The sequence below is a fragment of the Tachysurus vachellii genome, chromosome 18 (assembly GCF_030014155.1).
Source record: "Tachysurus vachellii isolate PV-2020 chromosome 18, HZAU_Pvac_v1, whole genome shotgun sequence".
Lineage (NCBI taxonomy): Eukaryota > Metazoa > Chordata > Actinopteri > Siluriformes > Bagridae > Tachysurus > Tachysurus vachellii.
In genome coordinates this window covers 22,444,585-22,463,766 of record NC_083477.1, presented here as the reverse complement: position 1 = coordinate 22,463,766, position 19,182 = coordinate 22,444,585, and the positions used below count along the sequence as shown (strand labels likewise).

At 40.0% G+C, this 19,182-nt stretch overlaps 1 protein-coding gene across 12 annotated transcripts in view; it reads right to left on the bottom strand.

The window, feature by feature from the left end:
* Positions 1–9,064: 9,064 nt before the first annotated feature.
* Positions 9,065–19,182, bottom strand: part of cacna1aa (calcium channel, voltage-dependent, P/Q type, alpha 1A subunit, a) — a 68,425-nt gene continuing 58,307 nt past the window's right edge. For 7 of the 12 annotated variants that reach the window (XM_060891832.1, XM_060891827.1, XM_060891822.1 and 4 more), the window contains exons 45-48: positions 18,486–18,530; positions 17,002–17,200; positions 14,461–14,702; positions 9,065–13,919 (exon numbers count right to left, since the gene is read on the bottom strand). In XM_060891832.1, coding sequence (XP_060747815.1) covers positions 13,335–13,919; positions 14,461–14,702; positions 17,002–17,200; positions 18,486–18,530 — 1,071 coding nt within the window. In that variant the 3' untranslated portion in view covers positions 9,065–13,334. The remainder of the gene's footprint in view (positions 13,920–14,460; positions 14,703–17,001; positions 17,201–18,485; positions 18,531–19,182) is intronic. The other 5 variants (XM_060891833.1, XM_060891828.1, XM_060891829.1 and 2 more) reach the window with 2 other exon arrangements.

Here is a 19,182-nt window from a genome sequence, read left to right as displayed (position 1 = left end):
AATTTTAATTAATTAATTAATATAATTGTTGGATTAATGTAGCTTATTAATTGATTGATTTATTAGTTGGTTGATGGTTCAAATTAATCTGTTACTTAATTTAATTTTAATTGATTAAAAATTAAATAAGCCTGATTGGGATAATTTTAATTTGGACTAATACGCTAATCCGGACTCTGTTTCCTTCACAACGCAATTTGGCTCTAAATACCCCTAATCGAAGCTCTAAAATATTTATCATTCCCTAAAAATTAAAAAATTAACCCAAACCCACTTGAAATTGAAATTAGGACCCTAAATCAAAATATAATCACCCAAAATCTAATTGGAATCGTTCCAAATTGGAATACTACACTAATCCGGACTCTAAATCGTATTTTATATGTATTTTATTCATAATTATATTTACTTATGTATTTTTATTAATTATGTCCAAAAAATACATAATTAATGCTGCAGAGGACTCCATTTCAACACAGGCTCCGCCTAAATGCACAGAGAGGATTCTGGGAACAGAATCAAAGGCTAATATCTCGGCAACCGTTCGAGCTATCGACATGCCGTTTTTTTTGCCGTGTGCATCATGTTCTACTGTTTCAGAAGACATCAAAATAAAAAAACACACCAGAAATTTTATATTTCTACCCTCTTTGGGAAAACGGTTCACAGATATGTAGTTTCGGCTTGATCCATGGAGATTCGAGCTGGGGGGCGGCTACGTTAGTAGAAGCCTGATTGTTTCCCGAAACTATTCCGTCGGAATAACGTAGGGAAGGAATCCGCTGACGTACGCTTAACCCATGGGGACCCAACCCAGTAGAAGCTTGATGGCTTCCTGAAAGATTTCATTTTGGAATTCGTAAGGAGGTCATCCGCTGGATTGCTACCCAACCAGGGCCATCTGGAGGTGACGCTTTTTGCGTTGCGCTCTAGACCTCTGGTTTTAGCTAGGACAGGGAACGAACTGAGCATCTCGGATACCTAGCGGTGTTAACGAAGAGGTGCTTGGCTAGTGCCCCTGCCACGCTTCCCGGACCCGTAAGCTGCGGCCGTCGGACCCGTTCGCAGACCCTGGGTGAGTATTCGGCCTCCGGAGTGAGTTTTCGGCCTCCACGGGTCTTCTAGGACGGCGTTGGACTCCTTTCACGGACACGTTCGCTGACCCTGCCCGGTTGTCTCGGGAAACCTTGCGGTGTTAACGAGAGACGTTCTGGGGGGGGTGAGGTAAGTTGCCGGCCTCCCTGGGTCCACTAGGACAGCACGCAGGGCGGTGGTCTGAGGCCAACAGACCTTAAATGGGGCCAAGTCTTCTACCGGTGGCTAGCACCAACCACACGACAGTCCATCATGCACCTCACTGCACTCACACCAGATTACCTTCCTAAGGTTTTAAGTTTCTTAGAAAATAGTCTGGCGAACAGTTGGATAGAAACACTACTCAAGTAATCTTGGCGCTGTAATTTTGCCACTATTACTGTCTACAATCATAACAATAAATAGGAGAAACTAAAATAAGATAGGGAAAGATAGTGTATTGCTGGTAGCTAAAGCTTAACCATTTTCACACCTAAACTCACTCTAAACACAATTTTCACGCCTAAACTCACTCTGCTCTCCTTCACATCCGCTCTCATCTTTTAGGACTAAATGATAGATGGTATAAATAAATAAATAAATAAATGAATAAATACATAGATAAAATAGGTTAATAGGCAAAATAGTTCATTGACTCCACCAATACGGAGGAGTTACTTAGCTTTAGCATTAGTCAACTTCTGATTGGACATGGGACACAAGCCAAGGCTTGATCAACCTATGGCTGGCCGCCTCAGAGGAGGGTGTACAGTGATCAAAGGCCGAAACGCCCGGTGAATCTGAGGTGCACTGCTGATGATGTGTCCTAAAATTCATAAAATGTTTGTTTTTAATTCCTTAAATAGGCCAATAATTCTAAAATGTTTTTTTTAAATAAATACATGAATAAAAAATAAATAAATAAATGTAAACATACCTGAACTAAAAACCTTAAAACTTGCTGACAGTGGAGATTGACCCACTCATTCCGGTGGCTCACCTCCCTTGTTATCTCAAAAACCCAGTGGGGTCTCAACCAAAACAAAGTTCTGACAGAGCGATAGCTGTGCAATAACATGCGTCGGCCCGTGCCTTTCCCTTGTCTCCCTATTCAAACCGCGCAGGTTAAGACCCTGTGATGGGGGGAGTCATTGTATACTTTCAAAAACCTAACCCTAACCCTAACCCTAACCCTAATTCCCTATCCCCACGGGCCTGGACCCGGGCCTCGGTATTTCCCCTAACCTAACCCCCTGTGATGGGGGGAGTCATTGTATACTTTCAAAAACCTAACCCTAACCCCCAAACCCTAACCCTAACCTCTGCCCTTACCCCCACCCTATCCCCCTACCTCAACTCCTACCCTAATCTTAACCTAACCCTAACCTTAACCCAACATCTAACCGAACACCTAACCTTAACCTCTACCCCTACCCTATCCTCCTATCTCAATCCTTACCCCAACCTTAACCTAATACCCAACCTAACACCTAACCCCAACCTTTCTAACGTCTTTCTTGACCCCTACACCTTACCTTTTCCCCTTTCTCTTTCTTCCTCCTTTCTACCCTCTTTCCCCCTCCCTTCCCCTGAAAATAACTCTCAATTTTCAGTTCATTTCATCCACAGGGGGATCTTGAAGATCTGTAATGAAAATAATTAAATAAAACATAGTTAGATCTAAATAACATTCAAATACGGAGGAAAGAGTTTCTTGGACGTGCCTGTGCACAAAAAAATCCATTTGGATACTTTTTTGAAAAATATCTTTTCTAAACCTAACCTCAGCCCCTACCCTAATCCTAATCCTGACCCTAACCATAGTCTCTAACACTGAAACCACACCTTAACCCCTAACCCTAACCCACAACAGCCTAAACCTAACCACACCAGAGTCCCAGCCCCAAAGCCTAAACTACACCTAGCCTAACACAGCTCGGATCGCTAACCTTAGCAGCAAAACTGACTACCCCCACAACTTAGCCCCAAACCCCAACCCCCAACTTTAACCTAAACCACACATCAGTCCCAACCCCAGCCTAAACTCCTAAAGATAAACAAGAGAAAAAAAAATGTAAGTAAAAGGTAAGTGAAGGGTATGTATTGGTTCAATTTAAAGGCAAGTAAAAATAAATAAAAAAATTAAAAACTAAAATGTATTTATCCTCAAGTAAAAGGCAAGTAAAGGGTTAAAAATTGTAAAAGGTAAGTAAAAATAAAAAAATAATAATATTCCTACACAATACTATCACGGTAATTATACAAACTCATGAATATTCAGGATTTTGGGAAAGAGGAGAGAAACCACTCCGAAAGAACCAAAGAGGATCTTGGGTCCTCTTATTACCTACTTGAATGCAAATATCTTGGGAACCGTTTTTTTTTTTTTTTTTTGCCATGATCATCATAAACTTTTGTTTCTAAAAAAAAAAAAAAAAAAGCAAAATTGGAATTTTCCAAGAACCTACCCTCACCTGGAAAACAGTGCACATACACCACCAGCCCAACTCAATCAACAGGAATCCAAGTAGGGGGCGACTACGCTAGCAGAAGCCTGATTGTTCCTGAATCTATTCTGGAAGCCTTGGCTTGGGAATAAGGTAAGGAATTAATCCACTGGCGTTTGCTCAACCCCTGGGGACCCAACCCAGTAGAAGCTTGATGGCTTCCCGAATGATTCCAAGGCATCTTGGATACCTTGGTGTCAACGAAGGGATGCTTTGCTAGGGCCAAGGGGGGGTGCCTGGGTGATATAGTTACGTCATTGTTAGCTGGAAGACCTAGTCGCAGACCCTGCTCGGATGTCTCGGGAAACCTTGCGGTGTTAACGAGGGATATTCTTGGCAGGGTAAGGTAAGTGGCCAGCCTCCCTGGGTCCTCTAGGACAGCATGCAGGGCGGTGGTCTGGGGCCAACAGACCTTAAATGGGGCCAAGTCTTTTACTGGTGGCTAGCACCAACCACACAACAGTCCATCATGCACCTCACTGCACTCACACCAGGTTAGCTTCTAAACCCTAACATTTTAAATTCCTTAGAAAATAGTCTGGTTAACAGTTTGATAGAAAAAATACTCAAGTAATGTTAACAATAATAATAGCAAAATTATAGTGGTAACAGTAATAACAAAAAATAACTAAAATAACAAAGTAAGACAGTAAAATGTTTGTAGCTAAAACATACCCATTATCTCTTTCAAAAAAAATCAATTTCACACCTGCCCAGCCTAATCATCAATCACTTGGTGGGTAGGATGGGTAGGTGGGCAGTAATATGCCCAGTCAAATCTTCTTGCCACAGCTCGCATTGATGTGCCGTCCTGGATGAGCTGCACTACCTGAGCCACTTGTGTGGGTTGTAGACTCCGTCTTATGTTACCACTAGAGTGAAAGCACTGCCAGCATTCAAAAGTGACCAAAACTTCAGCCAGAAAGTATAGGAACTGAGAAGTGGTCTGTGGTCACCACCTGCAGAACCACTCCTTTATTGGGGGTGTCTTCTTTTGCACAACAGCATGTAAAATTGATTGTGTGCTGCTTCAATCAGTGTTGCTTCGTAAGTGGGCAGTTTGATTTCACAGAAGTGTGATTGACTTGGAGTTACATTGTGTTGTTTAAGTATTCCCTTTATTTTTTTGAACAGTGTATAATTAAAAATAAGGGGGAGATCGTAACTACGCTCCATCCTGCTAAAAAAAAAAAAATGTTTAGACCGGAAACTTTCGCCTGAACTTTAAATTAGAGGCGTTTCAGCTATTTTAATTAAAATCATCAAACTCTTATCTTAGCAGCGATCCAAAATCTCGTTAAATTCAACTTTAGACAGGTTTTAACCCAATTCATGTACTGCGCCTGCATTTAGTCTGTTCCCTACACTGTTATGTGTCAAGATAAAGGAATCGTGTTGAACCGGTCAATTGCACCGATTACATTTGGGAAACCAGACATTGCTGCAAATTGCATTTTAATTTCGTCCTGTTCTCGCACAGTTTAGGGGAACCTGATGTATCGACTACCCATATTAAGTATACCATTCAAAACGACAGATATTATGGCACTCAGGGACGGCTGTGATATACCAGACCTATAGGGTGAGATGATAGATTCCAATAGAATTATTTCATATACAAAAACGTCTTAGACACAAAGTTAAGGATTACTTATAGTTTTTTTATATAAATAATTTACCTGTCTGCCAATTCCCGCTGGAATCAGCCGGTTGCCAAGAACCCCAGAGTGGTGAGGACTTGTATTTGGACTGGGATGTAATACTGGACCCAATTCAGCACATAGATCTAAGGGCACAGCTCTAGGGAATCTACTGTAACATCATGGTCCCTGAAAACTCGTTCTCTCCTTATTCTGCCATTGGCGTAATCCTCCAACAGTGCCATCATGAAGCATTACATACCCGGGTCACCGGAGGTTTATATGTTTCTAGCAATTAGACTGATTATCACCTTGACAAAATCACAGAATTAATTTGTGGGCGAAAATTTAAGACGAAAATGTTATAGTGAACACATGCTTCTTCATGACGGTTTTGTAATGAACACCGTAATAGTTAGGACCGATGATGAGTAGCGATTGTGCTTCATGACTGTATTTGCAGACTTTGACATTTTATGATAGCTATATATACATTAAGGAAAATATTTCGTTTTTACACTGTGTTCTGCAGTTCTCTAATAAAAGGGTATTTCATGCTATTCTGTATCACATGTAGTTGCGCGATCTCCTCCTGCGCTCCCGGTGTGGACAATGTGACTGTAAGGCAGCGCTGATTATTCATTCATTCATTCATCTTCTACCGCTTATCCGAACTACTAGGGTCACGGGGAGCCTGTGCCTATCCTCAGGCGTCATTGGGCATCAAGGCAGGATACACCCTGGAAGGAGTATCGCTGATTATTATTATTATTTTATTTTTAATACATTTTGAATTATGTTTGGATTTTACTAGATGTATATAGCCTAAAACAATCGGCACAAATAACACTGTTGGATTTAATCCTCATGATAATGTGGAAATGGAGTGAAAATTAAATGTCATTAATTCTTATAATCGTTCTTCTCACATGTATTTTCTACAATCTAACTTCAGTTCACGACCTCACCATCTGTGTCTCCAATTCCCTTTGTCTCCAGAATGTGCGTACGCACAGCTCAAAGTTTGCTTAAAGGTGCGCACATTTTCCCGTCAAGTTTGTTTTTTATAGATCACAACCTTTGCGCGAAAACTGCCGTACGCACGTTTCCAGCCCCGTTTTGTGCGTACGCACGCTTTATAAATGAGACCCCTGGGCTGGCCTCCCACTGAAAAAACTTACCTTGGCTGGGGATTATACTGTCGTTTTGATAGATTTTTCCTCAGAGGGCTACCCAGTAGCTTGTTGACCTGATCCGGGGTCATTCGCTGGGATCAGTGGTCTCCACTCACTTTGTGGTGCAGAAAACCTGGTGGTGTTAACAAAAGGGCCACTGGCAGAGAGGTGAGTCATGGTCTTCTACCGGTCTTCACCTTGCTTAAATATGTTGAAAATGTTTATTGTATGATGGTTCAGGTATGATAAGTGTAATGTGCAGCTTTAACACCATTATTAACATCATTATTGTAAATAGGATTTTAAAAACAATCATTTAAATAATTAGGAATTTAAATATAATCATTTATCTTAATAAATAAATTTATAGCATTATTTTCTTTAAAAAATGATCATTTATCTTAATACATAAATAAACAAATTATTTATTCAATTGGCTGTGGGACACGAGCCGAGGAGTGATCGACCTACAGCTGGCCGCCATGGATGAGGGTGTATAGTAATGAAAGGCTGAAACACCCTGTGATTCTGTGGTTTACTACTGATGACGTGTCTCACTATTCACCAAATTTGTTGGGCTAAAGGGGCTTTAATTTTAGTCTGTACCCTTAGCCCTAAATAGCAATTAGTGCGTTATCCATTCCTGAACCCTAAAACATAGCCGCAGGTTTCTATTTTTTCTAAAAACCCCATCCCCAATTTTTAACTCTAAACATAAGCGTGTTTCTATCCCCCTTATATTTAAAACCGTAACCCTAACCTTAAAACCTAACCGTTAGCACAAACACTAATTTTTCAAACCCTAAACCTAACCTCTAGCCCTAAACATAACCTTAGGCGTCGTCTGAGGTCGGAACCCTAATTTAGACCGACCTCGAACCCTAAATCCTGAACCCTAATTTTAATTAAAACCCTATTTTGGGTATTGGGGCTCATAAAGGGATTTTACCCCAGCCTAAAGAGCGTTTTAAGCTCCTAACTCTAGATAAGCCATGTTTTTCATTCGCCGTAATGGTGGTGGCCGAAAACTAGGCCCGAGTGGCAGGCCCATGAGCAATCTTGTTTCTGGGTCATTCCCAGAACTATGGTTTTCCCCCCAACCTAACCCCTAACCCTAACCACTAGGCTACCACATTCCCGTCTCTCAGTTACGCCTACTTCGATCAAAAGGTGCAGGCTTTTTGTTAGTACCTCAAGTACAAAAGTCTCCAGCAAGGGGCAGAGCTTTTTCTTACAGAGCCCCACAGTTATGGAACAGTCTTACAATTAGTGTTTGGGAAACAGACACAGTCTCAGTGTTTAAGTCCAGGCTGAAAACCCATTTGGTGAGTCTAGCTTTTTATGAATACCTTTTTTAAGTAAAAGAGTAGATATGGAGGATTCATGGGCATAGAGTGTTTGGTGAACTGGGATGTCTGGAGGCTGTCGGCTTACCACCCTCACAAGTTGCTCAGGTTTGCAGGCTGTGGAGTGGTGGGACACTTTACATCCCAAGAAGCCCTTATGTCTGTATCACCTTCTGGCTCTCCTTTTTATTTATGCTGTCATAGCTAGTCTTGTTGGAGTCCCTGTCTGCACTTTGCACATTATTTCCAGTCAAGTGTCATCCAAATGAGAATAAGGTTCCCTTCTGAGTCTGAGATGACATGAGGAAGAAACCTTGAGAGGAACCAGAGTTTTTCCTTGCCACCATCGCCTCTGGCTTGCTCATTAGGGATTGATGTTAGCGATATATAGTAACTTAATTTTAAAATTGAATGAATTAATTATTGGATTTATAGTTATTTTCTGTTTTTATATTTCTGTAAAGCTGCTTTGAGACAATGTGTTACAGAATTGAGACAATTAATTATAGAATAGAATAGAATAAACTACCAATTTTTTTTGCAGCAGTTATACAATATGATTGATAATTAAACCAAGTTACAGTGATGTAAATTAATCTTTACAAGGGACTTGCATCAGCATTTGCAGTGTGTTGACCATATATTTATTTGAAGTAAATGCAAACTGTTATTATATCAACCAACAGCTTTCAGAATTCACTACAGTGAAGACAGAAAGCCTTGTGTTTGTAATTTGAATGAAATTTGATTCATTGGTTTGCTCTTCTACTATATTTTAGATGAGAATTAGCAGGAAGGTGTCAGTCAACCTGATCTAACTTCAGCAGAAAATTCAAGCTGAAGCAAATACCAATCAGAATGTTGCATTATATAAAGTGAAGGTTACAGCCAATATGAACTAAATTACAATTTATGCATGTAGTTTATAAATAAATATTAAATACATAAATATCTAACTCATATTTATCATGCTAGCGATTATCAGTATATTGGGGTTATACATGGTACTGAGGTTAGATCAAATAACCCTAACCCAAGGCTTTAACTGCTGACATTTTAGGTTTGTTTTTTCTCCACACAAATTTAACAATTTGGGATTCTTACAATAAACCTTAATAGACAATTGGCTAAAATTGCTTTGAAAAAAAAAAATATTAGGGTAAGTAAGACACCTGTAAAACATGATGTTCCAGAGCTGATGCTATTTTATAGTTCAGGTAAATGTAACTCAGAGCATTTAACTGTAAGAGCAAAATAAGTTTTAACATGCATAAACAAGTCATACATAATCTGTCATTCCTTCCCTCATCCTTTCAGCCGCTTTTTCATAAAAAAAATCTTATGAAGCCTATGCAAAGATATAGTCAACAGGATGATGTAAAATATAGATCCTTATGCAAATTAACAGAGGATTTGTCCACATTTGCTTTTATTTCTTTTTTTATGACAGAAGTTATAGTGTGTCCTGAACATATTTTTGAAATGTCTCACCTCCAAGTTGAAAAACAAGAAGAATAAATATATCAATTTAAATTTGCAAAGTCATTTATCTCTTTAGATTTTTTTTTTTTTGTCATTTTTTAATTTTGTTTTAAAAATAGAAAGAAAAGGAACATGATGCTTTTAAAAACATTTCTCTATAGTCATTTTTCAATAATACTATACTTATTTTTTATTCCTGAAGATGAAGTTCCACGGTATGGCATGCACATAGCACATGCAGTTCTTGAATTAAATACCTTCACTTTTTGTTCTGAATTATTGGGGGGATTTTGTCTCTTTTTTTTTTTTTTATTCTGCTGGTTATGGTTTGGTTTTGTGAGAGAAATGTCACACACACACACACACACACATACACACAGGCAGACAGACAAACACACACACACGCACACAAAAAGAATTCCTGTATTTCTGGCTCCCACTTGCTTTTGTATATTATGATGTACATTAGCCCCATAATTAAAGGTTGGTTATATCATTTTAAATTGCTTTATATATATTTGTTAGAAATTATTTAAGCTTCCTTCATATATACAATATATTAGTAATATAATAATTTATTTATGTTTTAATTATTGGATAATTTTAAATACATAATGTATGAACTAACTAAAGTTCAATGTGTGAATCACTGAAATGAAACCAAGAACTGTATTGTGTGAATTGCAATTTAAATCCTAACAATACCGCTTTTTTATTTTTTAAAAGCAAATGAAAAAAGACAAAACATTAAATAATTGAAAGTGACCTTTTTAAAATCACTGTTCTTGACTTTAGGGTTGCTGCACAGCATGTTCTCAATAATTCTTCACTGGTTGTGAATTAAAAATTTTGTAAATTTTGTTGTGTGTTTAAGTTTAATTGTGGCTTTCGAATGACATTATACAGAGAAACCTTTAAACTACCAAAGTGTTGTGACCTATTTAATAATTTGAATTTTTATTAGTCTATTAAACCATCAGGTCTTTTGTATTATTAGATGCACTGTGTTTCTTATATAAACTGATTTAATATTAATTATTCAGTTATATTCTCAATCACACAAGCTAATGATCAAGAAGCAGTGGGAGCCTTTTGCTGTACATTCAACACTATTTTACTATCTAGAAGCTTTGTGTAAAAATAAAGGCTTAAGTTTATCACTTGCTCTCTCTTTCTCTCTCCCTCTCTCACACACACACACCAACAATGTGCTATGCATGTTAGTATTAAATGCTACATATATAATGATGCCTGTGTGCTTCAGAATGATTTTGGCAGTGGATTTTACAACTAAATGCAGGAGTTTAAATGTAACTGGGAGACTAGTTACATTTGGGCTGCAGGGACACAAAGATCAGTGGGACACAAGAGACAGGTTTTGGCAGAAAAGGCCCGGTCATTGTTTCAACCCATGCAGTTTGATTTGTGTTTCTGTGTTCCTGTGCCATCTGATTGACTGGGTGACATGTCCTGAACACAGAATGGTGCACCACATAAATAGCAAATCCACATGTACAGAGCATCGACATAAATAAGAAACACAAAAAGTGTAACAATGAGTCAGGTCTATACTGTGAAGCACAGTGCCATCTACTGGTCTGCTGGAGGTAGTGGAGCTCTGTCCCTTTCTCAAACATACAGCCACATAACATTATTTTACACATAGCATTCCAAATGGACATACTCTAAAACTGGACAGTAAATCTATTTTGAAAAACTGATTTTGTGTATGCAAAAAGGGCAAACATTAATCCTGAACTCAACACATCAGGGCTTTTCTATTCTTTTAGTCTCTTTACATATACGACCATTAACATGTTCTCTGCTTTAATCAGCTTTATTGACCTAATAATAAAATTGTAATCATAAAAAATAATATTCATGTAGATTTGAGCTAGGTTATTTAAATATTATTTATGTACAGCTGTATTAATTCACAATATACATGTATTTATACCTAATAATTTGACATTCTATGAAAATAGGAGTTTTTACATCTAAGACATTGTGTTTTTACTTTTGATGAATAAAGAACGTGTGTGCATGATAAATACCAATGAAGACTAGGTTAGCTAGAGGTCAAAGGTGAGACAACCATGGCCCAGGAAGCATCACTGCTACAGAGCTCCACATACCACATGAACAGAACCACACCAAAACAGATATGGCAATACAAAGAGCACAGCTGAATCCAAAACAAAATCAAAGTCATCATAATCATCATCATCTTATCTTCTGGGGGTCTCCTCTTCCTCATCAATAACAAATCTACTAGAAAGATGAAGAGGTTCTCTCTCTTTTCACCTCCTCCACTCCCTTCTCACTCCATCACACCCTGGAAGACTAGAGTAAGGGGAAAAGAGTCCATGTGAATAAACACTGTGTGTGTGTGTGTGTGTTTACATTTCGGGGCAAATGAGCAAATTATTAATTTGTGAAGTAAATGCAAATAATGTTACAAGATGATTTTTAGCTCTAAAATAGCTGTTCTGTTGATTCAGTAATAATCTATCAATCTTGGGTTTTTATCTTAATCATAGCAACACTGTCCATGTGGAAATAAGTATGTTACAAAAGTTTTAGTAGGATTCTGTCCTACTTTACTATAAAAAGAAAGCAACATATTAAAATTGGAGAGAGCTGGACTCTTGTTCCCTTTGTGCCATCCCTAAAAGTGTGAGGGACAATTTCAGATAGGAGTGAAGGGTGGAGGCCAGGGACAGGAGAGAGAACTTTACAGACATAATGAAAGACCAAGAATATTCACCCCACCCCAATTCATTCAAAATTTTCTTTGTTAATTTTTTGTTGTTGTTTCAATCATGCAAGGGTTTTTTTTTATTCTAGGAGTTCAAACAAAGATTTGCAGTGCAACAGAAGAATCAAGCTTCAATGTCTCTAACAAGAAGCAGAAGAAGGAGGAGAAGCAATAGAAGAAGGAAGAGTGAAGACTGGTTCATTTTTTCCATCTCCTCTTTTCATTTGTGTTTCTTCTCTCTCAAGTTTTAAAGGTCAGGAGCTATGAGGGCCTGGATTCCCAAATACAGTCAGTGTGTGTGTGCCCCAGCCCAAACCTATCATTTAAGCAAAACCCACCCTCTCTCTTAGATGCACGCACACACACACACACATGTACACACGCACGCGCACACATGCGTGCGCACACATACACACGTGCACGCACACACACACGCACACCCGCACGCACACAGTTGCAAACACACACAGGGCCAGAGGCCTCCTCACCCTCACGGAAATTATTATTAACAGTAAACACAGATGATAAAACTCATCAATATTACCCAACATGTGGGTCGATTTTTGCAATAGATGGTGCTCCAGTCAAGTTGAGTAAAGCCATTGGTCAATCTCCATGTTCAGATTGTGAACTTGTCACCTTTTCTGAGGTCTATTCACCACAATTGTGCCATTTGTCATTTTGTCTGCAGAAGATACACAACAGTTTCAGAAATGCAGAAATTCCTCTTGCCAAAAGGAGCAATCTTGAATTTTCTTTTCCTTTACAAAGAGTTATTATTTTTCAGATTTTCTTATCCCCCACCCCAACCCACTTCATCTTTCCTAAATCATCCAGTCCTGTGCAGGAAAAGCAGGCAGTAGAGAAAAAGAAAAGAAAAACATAATAAAAAGAAGGGAAGCATGCCTCAATTTTCCCCTGAGCCTCCCAGCACACTTCTGCTGTGCTTTTCTGAAACATGCACACTTACACAAGTGACCCTTGCCTGTTGATGGGTCCTACAAAAGCAAACGCTGTCATGTTCTCTAACCCTAACATTTGTCCTCTCCAACCCCATCACTTCTGCCCATCACTAGCACCAACACAATTCCTGGTGTTAGCCCTAGAGCAAGGAGAGTCAGGGATCTGCCTCTCTCGACTAATTTCTGAAGTCTCTTTTCTGTGCTGTTCCCAAATTAATTTAATCTAACCCTTTGTCATTCCATTTTCTCAGAGGATTCCAGATTCCAAGGAAAACCCGCCTCCCATGTCTAAATATCTAGTCTCTGATTGTGTCTTATTCCAACAACTTACAGTGTGATCTCTTCCTTTCTTTCTTGTGTCCTTGCTCCCTCCCTCCCCTCTCCCAGAGGCTAGCACCAGTCATCCTCATCTGTTTCACTGTAGGGTTCATGCAGCCCTTTCCTGGGCCCTCTGGGATGCGGAGGCTTGTGAGATGCGCTGTGAGGGGGTGCATGTTGCTGTGGTGAGGGTGAGGAGGAACGGTACCCATTAGGCATGCGACGAGCACCAGGGGGTCGAGCAGTCCTAGGTGAACGTGGGTGCGGTGGTGGGTTATGTGGGTGCGGGTTGCCCTGTCCTGGGTTTGGCTCGTAGGCGGGTGGCTCACACCCGTGGTTCACTCGTTCAAAATCAGAAAAGCCATCACCAGGAGCGCCATCAGAAGAGCCTGGGCCCCAGCGGGGACGACGGCCAGAGCCATGATGAGAGGGTACAGATGGATCAGGCACAGGTGGAGAGAAACGCCTCTGGGTTGGGGTGGGTAGGCGGCTCTGTGGACCTGAAGGCGGTGTACCAACTGGTTTACGGACCACAGGTGAGTAGGTGACATGTGGGCGTGGGGTGGCAGGTGTCTGGGGCAGCTGGCGTCGACCTCGCCGAGGTGTACTTGTCCCAGATGTTGAGGGCACGGGGCTGCCGCTCACCGAACTACTGCCCTACATGAAAATGGGACAAGGCAAATAAAACAAAAAAGAACGACAAAATTTATCCACAAAACGAGAGAGAAAGAGAGAGAGGGAGAGAGAGGGAAAGAGAAGACAACAACACAACAACAGTAAGGAGGGAAAAAGTACAGTCGTGAAAAAGTAAAAGAACACACAGAGAAGCAGGACAGTGGTGTGGGCAAATGCAAAACGATGAAAATAAAGAAACAATCCAATGTTAAGAAGCAACATGTTACATGGAGGACAAAGACAAAAAAGAGACCAAAACAGGAAAAAACAAATGAAGAGGAGTTGAATTCCATTGGAACGGTGAAAAAGAACTAGAACTAGACATCATGTCGACTTCCCTACAGACTAAGTCTGGCAATAAGGTTTTTCATCCATGGCACAATCTGACAAATCTCTGCTACATACATACACGTGTTCCAGTGGACATTAGAAAAAACACAGTGCAAAGGGAGCTTCCAAATCCATCAGTATCGATGGATTCACTGTGGAGCAAGATAAGCATGTGATTTGCATGCAAGCCCACCTGTCGGTGAGTGAGGCACTCTCGACCCTCACTGGGTGACCGGGACCAGCGTCGTTGCCGGTGCCCATAGTCTCCTCGCTCTCTCTCAGGTGTGTAGTGCTCCTTCTCCACCGAGCTGTGGTGGTGGTGGTGGTGGTGGTGGTGATGGTGTCGCCGCTCTTTGGCACGGCCACGTTCGCGATCTTTTTCTTTAGGAGGCATGTCACCCGACTGTGTGGTGGTGCTCAGATCTGTGCCAAGACCTACAACATTACCATGGAGGCAGTTTCAGCATTGAAATAAAATATTAATTAATTATATAACTTAATTCTATTAATACTAGAACTTTGTTTAAAGGCTTTGCTACAGTAAATGTCTATGTAGATTAACATCCCAAATAATCACACCAGAAGTTACAGTCGAGAGGAAAGAATTGCTGTTAAATTGAATTGAATTAATTAAATTCTTTTAATTTTAAGTCATTAGAAATATACACTGAACAAAATTATAAATGCAACTCATTTGTTTTTTCCCCATTTTTCATGAGCTGAACTCAAAGACTTTTTCTATGTACACAACAGGCCTATTTCTCTCAAATACTGTTACAAATCAGTCTAAATCAATGTTAGTGAGCACTTCTCCTTTGCCAAGATAATCCATCCACCACACAGGTGTGGCATATCAATATTAGATTAGATTAGATTCAACTTTATTGTCATTGTGCAAGGTACATGTACAGAGCCAATGAAATGCAGTTAGCATCTAACCAGAAGTGCATAGATAGCTTATTTACAATTGGCAGCGTAATAAATAAGGGTATGAGGTTATACAGAATGCTGATTAAACAGCATGATTATTGCACAGGTGGGCTTTAGGCTGGTCACAATAAAAGGCCACTCTAAAGGGTGCAGTTTTTAAATCACACAGCACAATGCTACAGATGTCGCACGTTTTGAGGGAGCGTGCTGACTGCAGGAATGTCTACCAGAGCTGTTGCCCGTGAATTAAATGTTCATTTCTCTACCATAAGCCATCTCCAAAAGCATTTCAGAGAATTTGGAACACAGACCACAGACCACGTGTAACCACACCAGACCAGGACCTCCACATCCAGCATCTTCACCTCCAAGATCGTCTGAGACCAGCCACCCAGACAGCTGCTGCAACAATCGGTTTGCATAACCAAAGAATTTCTGCACAAACTGTCAGAAACCGTCTCAGGGCAGCTCATCTGCATCAGGGCCTAGACCTGACTGCAGCTCGTCGTCCTTGCCGACTTGAGTGGGCAAATGCTCACATTTGATGGTGGTTTTCACTGTACTGGGCAGATGGCAGACATGTGGGTGAGCGGTTTGCTGATGTCAACGTTGTGGATCGAGTGGCCCATGGTGGCGGTGGGGTTATGGTATGGGCAGGCCTATGTTATGGACAACGAACACAGGTGCATTTTATTTATGGCACCTAGCATGCACAGAGATACTGTGATGAGATCCTGAGGCCCATTGTTTTGCCTGCCATTCATCCACGACCATCACCTCCTGTTGCAGCCTCCTAATGCACGGGCCCATGTTGCAAGGACCTGTACACAATTTCTGGAATCTGAAAACATCCCAGTTCTTGCATGGCCAGCATACTCACCGGACAGGTCACCCATTGAGCATGTTTGGGATGCTCTGGATCCCCGTGTATAACGACAGCGTGTTAGAGTTCCTGCCAATATCCAGCAACTTCACACAGCCATTGAAGAGGAGTGGACCAACCTTCCACAGGCCACAATCAACAACATGATCAACTCAATGCGAAGGAGATGTATTACACCGCGTGAGGCAAATGGTGGTCACACCAGATACTGACTGGTTTTCAACAGTAAAACTGCACATTTTAGAGTGGCCTTTTATTTTGGCCAGCCTAAGGCACACCCATGCAATAATCATGCTGTCTAATCAGCATCTTGATATGCCACACCTGTTATCATGATGATAACTATCCTGCTTCTTAACATGAACCAGAATCTTTTATTTTATTTTATTTTGAATCTTCTGGAAACCATGCTACAAAGAATTGAGGCTGTTTTGAGAACATGGGAGCCTAACCCTTACCCTAACCAGTGTTAGTATAGTAAACCCTCAACTCAAGATCAACTGTGAACCCTCTGTTCAGATGTTTTAGACAATAACCATAATCTAGAAAATGTTCTAGACTTCTTGTGAATTCAATTTCAAAACTACACTATCTCATAATCTCATTTTTTCCTCAAGAAACCAAAAATTGTGGTTATTGTAACCATCCAATAGTTTTCAAAAGTATTTGAGCAGTTGCCTAATTATTTAATCAAGTTACAAATGGAAAAGTGGCCATAACAAAGTGGGTAAATGCACTCTTCCTAATAATTATTCTCTTGATGATCCCCCAAAACACTTCCTGGTCAATTCCTTTTAAGCTACCATTGAACCATACAACACCCCATTTAATGGCTAAGAATCTATTTATAATCATCATCATCATCATCCTCATAATCATCATCACTACCTCTACAATCCCCAACAGTCCTGTATGTCTCACCTGTGTCAGCATCAGTGTAGCGGCTGAGCGATCGCTCAGAGGCTCGGTGGCTGCGATCTCGGCGGCGATGTCCATGCCTTGGTCCTTCCTCTGGCATCACTCGGTCCACTGCATAATCATCAGCCCGTGGTCCCCTTCCCAAACGGCCATGGCCAAGTGACGAGGCTGATCGCTTCATAGGGCTGTTATCTGTTATAGTCTGTGAAGACAGCAGGAAGAAAGATGACAAAATACAGAGAGATGTTTTATGAGAAATTAGTCAAGTGAAGTTGGGAGATTCAAATCTATACTGTCTAAAAAGTGTTTGCTTTTATGTGCCTCTGTTTGTGTGTACATACAAGCCTAGTCTGCAGGTAACTGTACAGTATGTGACTAAACACACAATACACAAGCAAGATAAACAAATGGCAGCCCCGCATTCATCATGCAGTCAACAAGATGTTCTAAGGGCAAAAAGATCCACAGCTGAACAATAAAACAGTAGAAAAGAGAAGGATCAAGCCATGCTTCTGCAATTAAAAATATAAAAGAAATCCCTGATAAGACCATTTTAAACCAGAATAGCTTGCCTGCCATGTGTGCTCTTTAATTTAGCACACAGATTTGTGAAGGTACACAGCTGTACATGTTGTGTACCATCATAGCTCATAATTAGTAAAATAATCTACATTCATATAAAAAATAAACCCCAAGGAACCCCATTTTAAATGAATAATTGTCCTTGTTTGTTTAATCAAATGTAAATTTTACATAAACACTTTATTTCTGTCCATAAGGAATCTTCAGCACTCAGACAAACTCCCACAATCTCGCACAAGTTTCTGTTAAGCCAGAAGAATTACAGTTAGTTCCAAACACAGATGTTACTGAATTACAGATTTCCCATTTCGCCTGTTTTCAGCTGGTTTCTGAATGTTGCATTACCTTTTTTTTAAATTAGGGAGGGCGGCTAGTTCTTTAGTACAGTTTTTACATGTGTGCTTCTAAAAGTAAAAACCAAAAGAAACTTCAAAAGAAAACTGACAGAAGTGACAGATATCACATTTAAATGTGCCCTAATGCCTCCTTGCAAATAGGACAGTTTTATAAATAATTTATAAATAATTTGGAATAATTTCAAGGTAGAACTCATTTAGAAAGTTAGTGTTAAAGGTTTGATATTTTACAATGCATTGTTAGATAATACTGGGCACAATAAATATTGTGTTTTATTATGTAACTGATTCTAAGCACATGCTGGACAGCCACAGACAGGCAAAGATAAAGAGCGACAGAAAGGCAGACAGACAGACAGGATCATACAGGCGTGATCTCAAACAGCTGATATATGGAAGATGAAAGCAAAAATTGAAAATAAGTCTTATTTTACATAAAATCTGGCACTTTGTCCCATTTAAAGTAAATAAATAATAATTAATAGCCATTTTCATACTGGAGGAAGAGAGGAAGCATTAGATAGACAAAGAGAACATTAGAAAACATACACTGAGGTTATTCCCTCGATGCCTTCCTCTCCTCCTTGGCTGCTGCTAAAGCCATTAACACACAGAGCCACATCGGCAGCACCCAGATGGTATCACACACACACACGCACGCGCACACACACACAATCACCAGGACAAAGACAGAGAGATGTTGAAATACAGTAGAGGGTTACAGTAAAGGATAAAGTGAAGGTTAAAGAAAATGGAGTGAACGTGGCAGAGATAGAGAGTGAGAGAGAGAGAGAGAGAGACATGAGTTAGAAACAGAAGCAGTTGTAAAAGGGAGAGACATTTACCACAGTAACACATACACACAAACCAAGGGCCAGAAGCAGTGTTAGAGACTATGATCACATCAACACAATAAAACGGAACATGGTACAGGACAAAGAATCTATGTTTACATTGAACTACTACAGATACAGTGTACAAAATTTACTTTTCCACATACAGGTGTGTGTGTGTGTGTGTGAACAACACGACAGTCACTGTGGCACATGGCTTTCATGATAATGCTGCTGAATGAAATGAAGGAGTTGTACAAAGAGAGCAAAAAAACTTTTGTTTTGGAATCTGTTTTATAGCTTCCACTGAAATGCAAAAAAACGTTAAATGTGTTTCACTTAGTTAAAAAGGCAATGTATGAAATGATTTCTAATCCCACTGTCATCTACATGAGGACAGATTCTCATCTGCT